The 16,245-nt window shown below is 47.4% G+C and overlaps 1 protein-coding gene across 3 annotated transcripts in view; it reads right to left on the minus strand.

Moving 5' to 3' along the window:
• Positions 1-16,245, minus strand: part of LOC126545442 (transcription elongation regulator 1) — a 354,732-nt gene that overhangs the window by 253,657 nt on the left and 84,830 nt on the right. For all 3 annotated transcript variants that reach the window (XM_055061241.2, XM_050193319.3, XM_050193318.3), the window contains exons 4-5: positions 15,723-15,873; positions 2,643-2,807 (exon numbers count right to left, since the gene is read on the minus strand). In XM_055061241.2, the coding sequence (XP_054917216.1) occupies positions 2,643-2,807; positions 15,723-15,873 (316 nt within the window). The remainder of the gene's footprint in view (positions 1-2,642; positions 2,808-15,722; positions 15,874-16,245) is intronic.

Consider the following 16,245-nt stretch of genomic DNA (forward strand, 5'->3'; position numbering starts at 1 on the left):
GGTGACGGAAAAAAGCGACAGAGCACCAGCACCGCTTACAACATACCGTATTTACTTGAATCTAGGCCGGCCCCAATTCTAAGCAGAACCCTGGATGTTTGAAGCCAGAAAAAAATAAAAGAAGCTTTCTTCGAATGTAGGCAGAACATAAAAGTGAGGATAGCGTTCACAAAATGAAAACAGCATTTATTTAATATGAACATGCCCAGCTCATTCTACATTATCATGCCTTGCCGCTATAGCCCAAGCCCCACGTACGCGAGCTTGCGCGCGTCCGCGCAAGCTCGCGTCCGCGCACCTATGCATGCGCAGACAGTGCGGCCCGGCTCGCACGCATCGAAACGCGGCGCGATCTCGGTAAACAGCTCCTCTCTGTTATCGCACACTTATTTTCCTTATTGCTGTCATCTTCTCGTTGCGGCACATAAAAAGCATCTGCCATTGGCCCCTGCTGCAACGGACATTTTTCTCATCGATGCTGAAGTCCCGCCCGGCTTGAACGTTTGACGATGCCTCAGTGGCTAGCACAACTTTTGTTTGAAAGCGGCACTATAGTAAATAATGCCACGCTATGGGCCAAGCTGTACGCCGATACGACACAGATCAAAATAGCAACGCCGCTAGTCTACTTCAGTTGGCTACTGGCGCGGCTAATAGCGGCTGTGATACTGACGCTTCTAGATGGCGCTAGCTATGCACCACATTCATCATTTTAAAGTACAACCTGACGCGTTTATTAAACAAGTGTTTTCGCTGAAAACGACTGCCAAGTACCATAAATAAATATATACATAAGGCAATACAGCGAAAATTTCCTGAAAATCGGTGGAAAAGTCGCAGTTTTCAAGCGACCCTAGCTCCAGAACAGCAGCATGCGGTGCGGCCATGCTGGTACCGTTGAAAAGCGTGCCTCTTCGCCTTTTGACGCCTCTCTTTCATTTCCTGATAGGGAGAAGAGCAAGCATAAAAAAAACAAAAAGTCTGAAGGTCGCGGAGCTGCTTGTCACGGCCGCCGATTCGCTTGCTCCGTCACGTGCGTTCTATGAGCCGTCCCATTGGCCGGGTCTGGAAGCGAGCTGCTGCAGCGTCTGCTTCTCCAGTTTCTTCGCGCGCTGGCTGCTGCCCTTTGTTTACGTGTTGGATATTCGAGGTACGCTGCTGCTTCATTGCTTTATTCGGATTTGAGTTTTCTATTTCATTTTGTGGTTTCGAGCATGACTGGGCGGACGTGAACGCCGAAATACGCGACCAAGCACCGCTTCAGCAGCCGCAAGCGCAAGCCACCGAACATCCGAAGGATAAGTAGTCCTAGCAGAGATGTGTCCGTGCGCGAGCTTCCAAGAGAGACTGTCGACGCATTGCCGGGCAGTTCGCAGGCTGTTGCAGCCTTGAGTTCCAGTGGTGATGATACCGAACTAATAACGGCCTTTTCCGATGCTTCCGGGCCTGCAACGTCCCATAAATGCTCCGCGACGTACCCCGATTGTGCCACCGCCGTTACCGAGATGAACGACGAAAGTGCGGTCCAAGCGCGTGCGTCTGCCGGCCGTGAAGACTAACCGTGCATCAGCAACGGTCGCATCATGCAGTCGCATCTTCAGTCACAATTCATCTGGTCGGAGGTGTTGAATATGACCGCCACCACTGTCCGCGCGTCACTTGGTTCTGTGCCAGCAACCAAACGGAAGATAGGGTTTACGGCTGGAGGAGCATGCTCGGTGGCGACGGACTCAAGCGAGTCAAGCGGCTGAGAAAGATGCCTTGCGCACAAAAAGCACATGCAAGTAAGCATAAAAGATCCAAGAAGCCAAGAGATCAACCTGACACCTGCACCTACAAAGCCAGTGGTTTCTAGTCGAATAAACATGGCCCAAAACTTCGAACACCCTTCTCTTAAAACTTTTTTCTACCACCAAGGTCAACTTGCAAAACCAATATCTCAGCCACTGTTATGAATATTTTTACACCGTTTGTTTTGTTACACTCATTGTGCACCACTGCACACAGTGACATGTTTTGTTTTCAACATAGTTGCTTCAATAATTTATCTTTTGTTTTCACAGTCGAGATTTTCATGCAACTGAAGTAGCTGCCAAAGAATGAGACTATAAAAAAATTATGTTAGGCTAAAAAAATTACAGGAATGTCACTGTGTGGAGGATACATATAGGAGTGCCATCAATGTTTGCTTGAACTCTTAGCATCAATATACAGGTGTGCAGGCATTTTGCAAAAATGAAAGCAGAAAAATTTTGTAAACAAAAAAGTAGTTCAGATATTGCAGCCATATTTTCACAGTTTTGTTTGTGTGATATTATTAACACCTGTACAAAGTTTCATCAAAATCGGCTGGTAAATAAAAAAAAGTTAGCTTTCATCCCCATGTCCCCCCTTAAACATTGTGAAACATTATTACTGTGCAGTTGCTGGGGAATTATAGTTGAGCCCAGGTAACTTTCTCCTTTATTAGCTTGAAAAAAAGAAAGTTAACGTGGGCTCAACTATGATTCCTCGGCAATGACACAGTAATAATGTTTCGCAATGTATAACACTTTACAGTCCTAAAAGGACAAGAACTTGCATCCTTACAAAGACTCCTCCGTCCTTACATGACACAAGTTTTCACAAACCATGACACTTACCTCCTTGCATGGTGCTGGTGGGTGGTTTGTCGGTCTGATTCTCTGCAACAGCAAGAATACTTGACTGTGATGCTGGTGCGGCACTGCCACTTGTCACCACCTGAGTTGGTGTCATGGTGCTGTTGGCCGATGTAACCGCCGCAGCTGCCATTGGCAGTGTGGACACTAAAGGAAATGGAGTAAATTAGGTGCAAGCAACGTTGGACCATGCCAGTCAAACCACTCACATTTAGGTGGCACAGTTTCCACACAATAAATGGAAGCATCAGTCATAAATGACAAGCTAAACTAGCTCATTCACAATAAAATTTTGCCCAGAGGTGGCTATTATGATACATGCAGTTTAAACGGCATTTGGGTAAATAGCTAACTACACAGGCATAGGTAACTAACTGTACAAGGCAGACAAAAGAGGTTTTAAGGGGGGACACGGGTCTTAGAAAATAGAAAATAAAAAAAGATTTTTTTTTAACCATTCGTTTCCATTCGAATCTATTTGTTCGAAAACCAAGTGCTCACGAGGGGAAGGGGGGGGGTTGTCGCATCTCCTCTTCAAGCGCAGCTTTGGCTGCGCATGGCTGCCAGTGCGGCTGATACCTAGCCTGTGTGCTCTATTTTAGAGGTAATTTGCCGCATGTGCAAAAAGTGGGCATGCCGATGTCGGCATGCCCATTTGATGTCTGAACACATCCATAGAGTGGTATTGCATCATGTGCACTATCTTCCCGCATGTTTAGTAGTGAAGGTTGTGTAATCGCGGAGACGCACTGAAGTGAGAGGCAGACGAAGCATTCACTCCTCGCCGCCAGCACTTTTCATGATAGCCTTGTCCCACTGCGGGTCACACTATCAGCTGCAAGAAGGCAGAGTGTACGCAAAGGCGTAGCTATCTTTACTTCGTACCACTAATGTGAAGATACTGTCGACACGGAATAACACCTAACCTTTCATCACTGACCCTCAACATCAACAATATGACATGTTTCTCATTCAAATTTGCTTTTTCCGGTCATCCAAGATTTCGGGAAATCTTGCGGCTCCTTTGGAAGAAAAATCAATGAGTGACTGTACTTATTAGCACAGAAAGTCAAATATCAATATAACAAAGCATATTGTCAATTTTACCGACTTTAATATATCGAGATTTAACAGTAAAACAAAATGAATTAGCGCAGCAGTCACTGCAGCCCTGGACTTTAGGTCTGTGCTTTGCCCAGCCCTTCCTCTATCTCCGTATGTAGTTGCCCCATGTGTGTGATAGCACAACCCACTGAAAGTAAACTGTCTGTAATAGCCACGTGTTTCTACTGGCTACGATGCAATCACTGTGATGCATCAATTCATTCTAAAAACAATTTTTTAAATATTGCTCCAACTAAAGCCTTCATTTCATTGTTGGCCTGTCCCCTACCTGACTGGTTCAGCCCTGTCACTACAGTCGAACCCACTTATAACAATATTAAAGTTCCACGAAAATTCCATTGTTATAACCGACAATTGTTATAACTGGGTTGCTTGAAAAAATCAAAATAGGGGGATGGCAGAGCTGGTGTGAGAAAACTATAATGGTGGGCAGGCCAGTGCCCCTCCCCACCACTTTTCTTTACCCGGCTATTGATTGTGTTCACTCGTTTTAACTGCTTCCTGGGTGCTCCAATAGTGTGTAACAAGCCGCGGCTGTCGGCATTCAAGAATGGCACTGCTATAACAACTGCAAAGAGGAGTCACGGGTGGCGAGCGATATGCGAGCACCGCCGAGACATTGCTTTGGTAGCCTCAAAAGGGGCCTTTTAAAAAATGTGAGAGGTTGCCGCAACAGCCTGTCAGCTTGAAAAATCTGGGAGAAACGCTGAGGCAAGGCGGCCACAAGCATCTCGCCATGTACTTCTCACTGACTTGCAAGAGAAAACCCTACGTCCGTCAGCCTTGCATGCTTTACACAATGCTTGCCTTCATCCTTCTCCAATGCATCCAGGGGCTCCACGTAGGGTTCCTCGCAACAACGAAGCCCTGGAGGGAGGGACTGAATCATCTGCCGGGCCTCTTGTAAGGACAACGTTGAGGCAGCCTGCCCTACCTTAGACTGGGATACATAGCACCACAAAATATTACACAGGGACAAGCAGAACACAGGACGAGCGCTAACTTTCAACAATTGATTTATTGCAGCTGGTGAGTATATATATACTCACTGGGACGCTACTACAATAGAACACACTGAAGGGAAGGAGGAAAAGACAGTCATAACGTTTAAATGCACGTTTAAACCCATGTTTAAACGTGCGTCTGGCGGAGCATAGTAACAAAGTGGAGAGCATTGCAATAGATGGGCATCTGGCTGCCCATTGTAGAAAATGTGACGCGAAGGCACCATGCTTCCTGCTATTAAAACAAACTGTTGTTGTCTATCACAACAGGAATAAGATTACGAGGGAAATTGTGGAAGCAGCTGAGATAGCCAGAGCAGGTGACGAGTGCGTTAGCACGCCGTCTATATTTTTATCAAGGAAAGAGCTTGAATTTTTGGGCATATTAGTCACATGACTGTCTTTTCCTCCTTCCCTTCAGTGTGTTCTATTGTAGTGGCGTCCCAGTGAGTATATATATATATATACTCACCAGCTGCAATAAATCAATTGTTGAAAGTTAGCGCTCATCCTGTGTTCTGCTTGTCCCTGTGTCATATTTTGTTGCGCTATGTATCCCAGTCTGAATGTATCCCACCAACACGCCCAAACTTCTTCTCTGCTAAAGTGCCCTACCTCGTCATCGCTGCCGTCGTCACCATAATTATCCGATGCAAGCACGCTCGCGACGGTCACCTCATAGGTTAGAAGCACTTAGTTTTCAAACCTACAGCTGTGCACTTTTTTTTTTTTTTGCACTGGCAACATCGTACACCGCCGATAATCAACGGGTGGATCAGGCATCTTCCGTTTTGGCGTTGAGTCAGAGGCTGAGAAACCATGCGGCCGGGAATGATTTCGACGCAACCAACAAAGATGAACCCAAGCGATTAAAGCTGTTTACAGAACTGCACTGAATGGGGATCCAGCAAGCAATCTGGGAGCAGCCCAGTTGGTGCGGCCCATTCGTGTTTCGGAGGGGGGGAAAGGCGACGGGAGAGAGGCACGCGGAGAAAGCTGGCAAATGAGCCCGCAGCAGCTGTTCGGGCAGTGGGCCATCATGCAGCGGCTGGAATTTCTCGTTTTCTTTTTTCTTTTCAAGGAGTTCGCATTTCACTACCTTTCCGCATGGACACCTAACAGCCAGACTTCATGGTTATAACCGATAATGCGGCATCGGGGCATGGTAGTAAGCGGGCTATTTCACCATGGAAAACATACAAAAGTTGACAGTGACAGCTTCTCATTGTGATAACCGACATACAGTAAAACCTCGTTAAACCATACCAGCTTAAAAAGTAGTTTCGTTTTAAAAGTAGTAAAGTCAAATCCCCGACTCAGTGGCCGTTGAACATAATCTGTTTTGTATCCGCATAAACCGTACCAGCTTATTGCTTATGTATCGGTTAACACGTAGTGTTTCCACTTTTCGTCACGCAAACATGGCGGTGCGTCATCTCCATGGGGCGGCCTGGCCGAACAACAAGCCTCGGAGATCGGAACAACGGCCTCCAAGCGGCCTGTGCGTTTGCGCGTGAAGCCACATCAACATCATCATTTTGGCGCCGTGCCAGAGAGCGTTGTGGCGTCGTGCAATCAACGACTCCCGTCATGCCGAAGCTCGGATAAAGAAGATGCCGGGTGCTCAGCATAGAAGAAAAATTAGACTTTGTTCGTGCTATCGAATGTGACACGAAGAAGTCGGCGCTGGCACGCGACAGGGATCTGCTGTTGACTACGGTGGGTGTCATAAGGAATGCGAAGAAGTTGCTCGGCAGCGCTGCTGCGTCCACGAAGAGATGTCGGCTACGAGGTTCGACTTTTCGCCACCGTTGCGTCTGTTGCAGAAGTGTCAACAAGCGACAGTGATGAGGACGACACGGAAAGCGACAACACGAGCGGTTCAGGCCCGACAGTGGCAGAAGCTGCGCATTACACCAGCCTCATGAATGCAATCGTCGCCACGAGAACAGCACCCCGCAATTAAAAAGGCGCCCCATGACTTCTGCAGCACTACCGGGCCCGTGCACGCAGAATACGTAACACCAACGAGGAATCCGCCATGTAAGTGTTTGCCGAGAAGAGGGGGCTGGCTGAAAAGCTGGCTCGCAGCTTCAGTAAGTTTGAGGCCGCTGTCGTTGCTGCTAAGACGCTGCGGCATCAAACGAAAATAACACTTTTGTCACGCAAAGTAAATAAATACTGCATGTTTTTTTTTTTTTTTTTCCTTTCATCGCACTCTCTGTGAGTTCCATTTTTGACAGGTAAGTGGGCGATCTTATGCTATTTTGGTTAAGGGGGGGACGCGGGGATCAGATCGCGAAAATCGCAATAAAGATCGATTTTTGGCAACGACGCGTTTCGGTATCTGCAATGCCTAATCTACATTATATCAAAATGGTTTGGCTGAAAACACACTAAAAGTGCCCGAAAAAAATTAATTTATCAGTGCGTAGGGCGAGAAAGCAGCTTTAAATCGCGTAAAATCACCGCAGTTCGCGGAGCCCTAACTCGTCTTTCCCGCCACCGAACGCCGCCATCTTGATATCGTTCGAAAGCTCGAAGTTTCGCCATTTTGTTTCTGAATTCTTCGGTCGTCGCCATCTTGTAACAAACACACAAACACAAAAGAAGTGCGTGTCTGCTAGAGGAGGTCACACGGGCCCTGCGATAAAAGCGGGCCTCCGATTGGTTGCCGTGCTGAAAGGCGTCTCGCCATTGGTTGTTGCTGCAGCAGCGGGCAACCTGGCAACCGCAGCGGACCGCAGTTGTCTGCTTTGAAAAGCACGCCGGCGTCTTTCTTCGTTTGACACTCGCAGAATTCGAATTTATGAAAGCTCCCAGGTCAGTGATAGATCGTCACTCGTTCGAAAAGAAATTTCAAACGAAGCATGCCTTCGGAAAACGGAAGCGCAAGCCTCCTACAGCGAGAAAAAGACGGCGGCCAGCAGGAGAAGCGGAGCACTCGACTGAACACGCAGATAACGTGCTGCGTTATCTTGCACCATGCGATTCCAGCAGCAAAGCAGACAATCGCCCTGTGCCATCGACACTGATAACCAAGCCACTGGAAGACGTGCCAACGGAGGCTCTCGCACCTGTGCGTGCGTACGGTCGCACGAGTCTCCAACGGAGATGGCGTCGTTGGAGGCGACGCAGGTAGGTCACCATCGCCGGCAGAGACTGTGTACCGTTTCCGACGCATCGTGCGACAGGGACAAGCAGCCTGTGAGTGAGCCCCAACAGTCGACGAGCTACATACAGAATGGTGACTCAAGGCTCATCAGACAAATCGTCGCCCGAATGTCGCCCGATTCAGAAGCACCTCGAGCCGCGTTTTGTGTCAGCGGTGACTGCAGAAGCGCAGGCACGCAGCGTTCGCGACTGCCTTGTGACTGTGAAAAACACATTTCAGCCCCTTGTGACTGTGAGTTCATTACAGTCGAACACGGATATATCGAACCCACATATATCGAATTATTGTCTGTATCGAACTCGTAAATTATCCCCTTGAAAATTCTGTGTTAAGGTATAGCAATCCGTACGTTTATATCGAACGATATTGTTACCCGCCATTGGATATATAGAACGCCGCGCGATCTCGGCACTCGCTGCACCCGCGAGCTCCGCGCCTCCCACGAAATGCTCGGAAAATGTGAGAGCGAGAGGGAGGGAGGCTCGGACTGTACTCCCGCTGCGCACGCTCTCCGACTTGCGGAACTGCTTTTTTTTCCTCTCTCTCAAAGTCTCTCATCCTTCCCCCGCGTAACCATAGTGATCGGCTCGAAAAAGAGGAAAGAAGGCGCCGGCGGCCTCCTCCTTTTGCCTTTTTTTTTTCTTGTTGCTTTTTCACGAGTTTTGCTCAGCCAACCACAGCTCGTGCCTTTCGTACGTCGCTGTCGCCCTCGGAGGTGACCATCGCGAGCGGTTTGTTGGCGTAGGCTGCGCACGTGAATTCTTGTGTTTTGTGCGCGTTCTTGTGTTTCGTGTTCATTATTGTTTTGCGTGAGTCTCAAGACACGTGTGACTGGATCGTGGTGAGCTGACGCGGAAGCAATGGCCACAGCAAGCACAAGCAGCGTCAAGAAGCGCAAGAACCTGGACTTTGCGACAAAGCTGAAAGCCATTCAGCGTGTTGAGGCGGGCGAGAAAAGTGCGACGGTGGCAGACGACTTCGGGATTCCTCGGAGCACTCTAAGCACCTTGTTAAAAAACAAGGCGGACATAAAGTCGAAAGCGGCGGAGCAACGAACGTCGGGAGCTTGTCGTGTGCGCGCTCCTGCCCACGAGAAAGTTGAAAAGGCCCTCTATGCGTGGTTTTTAGAGGTGCGGGCTAAAAACATTCCGGTGGATGGCCCAATGCTAATGGCTAAAGCTAAATGGTTTGCCGCTGCACTCGGTGATGACAACTTCGCCGACAATACAGGGTGGCTGCAGAGGTTTAAGAACCGCCATAAGATAGTTGGCAAAACCATTTCTGGGGAAAGCGGAGCCGTCATCAGCCAGGATATCCAGCAGTGGATTTTGAACGAATGGCCGGAAATTTGCGCGAAGTTTTCACCCGCGGAAATCTTCAACGCCGACGAGACCGGGTTGTTTTGGCAGATGCTGCCAAGCAAAACGCTCGACGTCCGGGGCAGCACGTGTCACGGGGGCAAGATGAGCAAAGTCCGCGTGAGCGTTCTGCTCGCTGCAAACATGGATGGCTCTCAAAAGCTCCAGCCCTTTGTGATCGGCAAAGCAAGGGCACCGCGCTGCTTCAAAAACTGTAAGCAGCTCCCCGTTCGCTACGCCTTCAATAAGAAGGCGTGGATGACGCGTCAGCTGTTTATAGAATGGCTGCAAGCGTGGGATGCCGAACTGGGCAAGTCGGGGCGTCACGCTTGCCTTCTCGTCGACAATTGCTCGGCCCATCACACCACCTGCGAGCTCAAAAACATCGCGCTCAAGTTTCTGCCGGCAAACACGACAGCGAAGTTGCAGCCGCTCGACCAGGGCATCATTAAGTCGTTCAAAGTCGGCTACAGGAAGCGACTCATTGATAGGCTTTTGGTGAACCTCCGCATGGGCACCGAGCTTAAGGTTGACCTGCTGGGGGCCATTCAAATGATGACGGGCGCCTGGAGAGACGTGAAGCTGGATACCGTGGCCAACTGCTTCCGGAAGGCAGGCCTCGTGACGGCCAAACTTCCCGAAACCTGCGAAGACGGCGACGGCGACAACGAGTGCATGGACGACGCGTTTCGCGAGTTGTCGTCCCTTTTCCCGGCTGCCGTTCCAGCCGAAGTGTCTGCTGACGATTTTGTGAACGTTGACAGCAATGTTCAGGCTGTTGCGAGCCTCGCCGACGAGGACATTGTAGCTGCAGTCGCAGGGACCCAGGCCGACAGCTCGAGTGGCGACGAAGATCGTCCGGACGAGGGGGCGGCTACGCGCTCGTACTCCGCCGCTGAAGTGGCGGCCGCGTTCAGCTTGATTCGCCGGTGTTGCGGCGACATGGAAGGAACTGGGCTTTCGCACCTGAACAGCCTCGATAAGATCGAGGCTGGCGTCTTTAATTTCATTTGCAAGGCGAAGAAGCAGACCAACATAAGCGATTTTTTTTCACGCAAATAAAGCATTACGTTGCGTCGTGTGTGCGGAAATAGTTGTCATTCTTGAATGCGCCGATCGGTAGGTCATCGTCCGCCACAGGTAGTCTCTGGGCCTGTATATTTTTTATATCGAATTTTTAATATATCGAATTAATTCGTGATCCCCTTCGAGTTCGATATATCCGTGTTCGACTGTATTGTGCAAGTTTCCACGATGAACTCTTTGATCGCTGAAACTCTGTGCCCAAGATGCCAACAGCGTTCTGTGGGTATACACTGCGATACTAGGATCGGTCTGGCAGTGAAAATGGTGGTCATGCACTACTCCAGAGGGCTCAAGAAAAGGATAAAGAACGCCTGAAAAGGACATCCAAGGCCCACCAAACAAAGAGGCAAAGGTGTAAGAAGATGCCCGACAGCAATGATTCAAAATATTACAGCCCTGGCGCTTTTTAATAAAGTTGTAGTGCTTTTAAAACTTTGCAGCCAGTTTTCTCAATTGCATTTTTTTTTTCAATCACCTCGCTTGTGGAAAGCGTCTCACAACAATGGCTGGACCGATTTTGGTTCAGTTTGTTTTGCTGCGATCCACGATCGGTGCTGTACTTAAAGACAGTCTTGAAATTTCTTTATCTTTCCATTATTTTATTATTTCACAATAACTACACGGCTCCATGCAGTGAAACACAGTCATGTGCATGTTATGTTGAGCAAAATATTATTAGTGCGCTAAAAAAAAAAAATCGAACGCTGTCTTGGTGTAGATTAGACGTTTGGGCAAACATGCAAAGTATTCCCAGCTCCCTATCGTGTTTCGTTACTGTGCCAGGCTTTCCACAAGCACGGAACTAATAAATTCTCATAAAACAAAATCTAACGAAGATATCCTAATGAAATTTTAGATTTGGCTCTTTATTGCAATGGGCAGTGTGTGCCAAATTTCAGCCCTTTTTGTCAAGAAACAAAAAAGTTATTTCTGATACCCTCCTCCTCCCTTAAGCAGTACAGTCGCCGACCGTTTATTCAGACCTCACGGGGACTGCGGAAATGTCTGAATAAGCAGGTGTCCGAAAAAGCAGATTAAGAAAAAAAAAATGGAATTCTTTATTTCCACGCACTTATTCGGGCACAGCAGTAGGCTTGAAGAAATCGTGAGTGGGCCATTGCATTCTGTTCCATTTATGCGCAATCAGGTAAGCCTGAATCTCGGAGAGGGTCAAAAAGCACAGTCACTGCTTGTACACGCTCCGCATGTGACAGCAGTGTATCACATGGTGTGTCATCTTCCTGACAAATGATCTCGCCGTCGTCGAGTTCTGCGCATGTCAGTACAGCAGTGTCAGCACCTGTGAAACTGTCAAATGAGACGGTGTCCGGAATCGCAATGCAACCACTGCGCAGGTCTCGGCAGAATATTTTCCACGTCAGCAGGGAGCACATCGGAAGGCGACAAATCTTAGGCCTCCCGGCACCCGCTTGCCGGCATCGCCGGCATTCCCCAGCGCAGTCTGCGCGGGCACTGTCGGTACCATTAGACACTTGACGCGATGTTTCGTATGCCGCGTTGGATAACCGGAACCTCGACACAGCACACAAAGCAAGCACCACCATGCCGACACCAGTCGCACAAATGAAAAACGTGGCCTACTCGCAGCGTTGTGCACAAAGAAATAAATCAGCTGCTGGACTGTCTTGACATCGCTTACTAAGCTGAAACCAGAACTGCTGTAGAGCCATTCTATCGAACCGACAGAAACGATGATGATGAGTGGGGATTTGCAGTAGCGCCACTTCGTGGGGCAGCAAGGAGGCTCCGTTCAAAACAAAAATGGCGATCAGCAAGTCGAACCATGCATTGGTCAGAGTCGCGGCATGGTGCTCTCGATTGAGTTGGCTCAAGGAGTGTCCGAAAAATCAGACGAGGGGTTGCAAGGTGTCCAAACTTTCGGCAGTTATTATACATTATGGTCTATCGGGAGAATGGCGCTGCCGCGAAGCAGACTGAATAATCGAGCATGTCCGAATTTTTGGAGTTTGGAAAATCAGTCGGCGACTGTACTACTGTTTAGTGCGTGCTTTTTTGGAGCTCCGGCCAACTACGGTTTAACGAGCTTTCACTGTTTTGTTAAAATCAGTATCTTTGTAAGTGGGTTCAACTGTACTAACAATAGATGCTGGCAGACTGTTCTATTCGTTGCATGTTCTTGGTAAAAATGATCCCGAATGCGTTAAGTGTTGTGGGGTTCTCACACCCATGCTCTTGGGACAAAGGAACGACAACACAGTAGTGCAAACAATCACAAGGGCATTTATTGCACCTTTCATAGATTAATGTCTGCTAGCCGAGTTGCTATCCACAAAACATGCCGATGGGCGCGCGACAAATCGCAGAAGTCCGACTCACCGCGACCGGATAGCGAGCGAATATGTTCGCCCTTTGCTGGATCCCAACGCCTGGTTGGTCGCGCGTACGGTCACGCGAACGGTGGCTCGTTCGCACGAGGCCTCACGAGACGGTCTCGCAGAAGCATGGATCGGCGCACGCGCATACGTCCGCGCTCCTTGCCATCCACGAACCAAAGAGGAAGAGTGTTCTGCCCTGCGCCCCCAAGTAACCCTGCCGTGAGGCGGCGTTAGCAGCGCAACACTCGCGCCATCTCTCGCACTGTGCTTCAACCACTTCAACCACCGCGGGCGCCAGGCTACGCGGCGAAGCCGCACTGCAGGATACGGGAGCTTATCGGGAAAACAAGATATCAGGGGACGCGTGAGAGTCGCGCATCCCCACAGTGTATTAGAGTAACGCACATGCACCTTATGTGTATGATCTTTACGTGAGGAGATGAATGGTGCTGGATTAATCCATCCCGACCGGAGTGCTGCGTTCTGGTAGTAAATCATATAAAATAAGCATAGGCGTGATTGTTTGCTGTTAACCCAACAGCAAAGGTGGGTTCTATGTAGTCTTCATATGTGTTGCGCTTGCCTTACGATGGTAATTACCGTATTTACTCACATAATGACCACACTCTCGTAATGATCGCACCCCTAAATTTTGTCGTCAAAATTTGATTTTTTTTATTTCTCGTGTAATGATCGCACCCCGAACTCCGCAGCGATATGTCATGTGCCAAGTCTTGCTAATAATGATCGCGCTTACCATCCGTCGAATGCTATGCGAACGACTCTTCAAGACAAACCAAGCGTTCTGCACGCACCAAACGTTCTTAAGCAGAGGCATTTCATTCCTTTCATCATTTTCCGCACTTCCATGACAAAAAAAAAAAAACTACAACTACACTTGCATTTATTATGTGTAGACTTTATAATGGTTGTGGTCAACAACAACAACAACAACAAAAAAGGTGCCTTTCGATTCTTCTCGTCTGCACTCGTGGGCACGCAACGAATCGCGAGCGGCAACGATAGCAGCCACGTTTACACTGATACGTTAGAAGTGTACCCTATTCATATGCCGACGTTTGTAACACAGCTAAGATATTCGCCCACCCTTAGCGGAGACATGCCTTATTAGGATAGTAGTGAAGGCAAATGCCGCAGTTTCCGCAGCATGCTCGCCATGTGTTCCTATGTCACTGGCAGATAAGCACGCCCATCTGTTTCTGTCCCCTCAAAGTGGACATGGCTATTTTATTGCCGCAAACTCGCCGACATTATTGATTACTGATACGGAAGAAACTGTTTGAATGCACGTAATGTACTCACAAGAAGAAAACAAATCGCGTTCGGCGCGTTCGACTTGCTCTGCCGGCCGCCTTCTCTTTTTTTTTGTGTGTGTGTGTGCGTCCCGCACTACATACAGCGGCAGTCGCCTATTTGTTGACCTGTTGTCATCCCGTAGCAAATGCCAAATGAAAAATGTTTTTTTCTTTTTATGGGAAATTTAGCCCACGTAATGATCACGCCCCTGAATTCGAGTCAATTTTTTTTTGACACGAATTTTTTTTGGCAGTGCGATCATTATGTGAGTAAATGGGGTAGTATAAACCAAAGGGAGCGATTCTGGACTCTTTCAAGGCAATTAATTGAGATGGCATGATGTGGGTCCCATACTGATGATGCATATTCCAACTGTGGACGAACATATATAGTGTATAACAATTGTTGGCATGATATTGGTGCGAGGGAGAAGTTTCTGCGAAGGTATCTAAGTGTGCGATTAGCTTTGCTCGTTATAAAGTCGATATGGTACTTCCATGATAAGTTATAGGTTATATGGACGCTGTGATATTTGTAGTTTCTTACACTCTCTAAACGAATGTTATGAAGTAAATAGGGAGGACAAAATTAGAATTATGGGGTTTTACGTGCCAAAACCACTTTCTGATTATGAGGCACGCCGTAGTGGAGGACTCCGGAAATTTCGACCACCGATTTCTTTAACGTGTACCTAAATCTAAGTACCACGGGTGTTTTTGCATTTCGCCCCCCTCGAAATGCGGCCGCCGTGGCCGGGATTCGATCCCACAACCTCGGGCTCAGCAGCCCAACACCATAGCCATTGAGCAACCACGGCGGGTAAATAGACAGGACAAGCTTCATAAGTACAGGATATTCGCATCAATTTACATTTCTTGACGTTCATTTACATGTGTCATTTTATAGTCCAGTTATGCAGTGTGTTTAAATCGTCCTGAAGAAAGGAAATATTAGTGTCATCAGTAATATTGTGATATATTATGCAGTGATCTGCAAAAAGACAAATTTTAGACGAAATGTTATCAGGTAGATCGTTAACGAAGATAAAAAATGACATCATATAGATCATCAAACATCAAATCAAATAGATAGAAAAAAGAAACATCAAAAGAAAAACGAAAAAACAACAAATAGATTAAATACCTAGCATGTACGGATTATCGGTGTCCAATTTATCGGTCGGCAACTGTATCTCCAAAAATAATTAAGCTACAGGAAGTATAATTGCATTTTTGAAATCAGCATGAGAAACAACCAGATTACGCAGTTTTGTTACATTCACTGAAAAATTAAAAATATAGTAATATTCTAGACCGGAATTCACAAAATTTGCAATTTAACGAATTTTTTCGCTGCAATTATGACTTTTCTATATCAAGGTTTGACAGTATTATTACTGCATTTTGATGAATTCATCATCGCCTGTTTCAACAGTAAAGTCCAATTATAACGAACTTCTGATATGGCCAAAAAATTTCGTGCAATGAAGGTGTTCACAGTATCTGAGCTTGACTATAACCCACACCCCGACTTTGTTCTTAAACTTTGGTATGATTTATATCTGCAGAAATATGCTATTACTAATGAAGAGTTAGAGAAAGAACAATGTAGCCAAAGGAAGGAATAAAAAAAACCCTTACCTGGCCCAGCATTAGTAACGAGAGCTCCACCAGGGGCAACTCCTGCAGCAGCTGCCATGCTCTCAATCTGCTCTTGACTTAGCACTTTGATACCAGGTCCCTCTGGTTTATTCCAGGCAGACTCCCTAGTGCGGGCGTTATAGTAGTAAGCCTGCGCAAATTGAGCCAATGTAACTCGGACTTAATGACACAAGTCAGACACACAAGCTCTTGCAATTGCAAACACTTTTTTCAACTATATAAGTGTTTAAAAAACAGCATTTGAAACATAAAGCAACTTACAGCGCAGTTCATAATCATTGCAACAGATTCACACATAATCTACTTCCGGATATAACAAACCATACTTCTCACCAAGTTTGGTCGGCCTATTTGATTCCTGCTACATTCTCCCGTTTTACGTTTTGATGTCTTTGCACTGGCTTTACTCAACAATTTTGAAAAATCAGAACATAAGACGTTTTTCCACCTGTGTGTGTGGAATCATCAGTACACGAATGGTCCAATAGGGCTAATACATCCT

This window comes from Dermacentor andersoni, chromosome 1 (assembly GCF_023375885.2).
Source record: "Dermacentor andersoni chromosome 1, qqDerAnde1_hic_scaffold, whole genome shotgun sequence".
NCBI lineage: Eukaryota > Metazoa > Arthropoda > Arachnida > Ixodida > Ixodidae > Dermacentor > Dermacentor andersoni.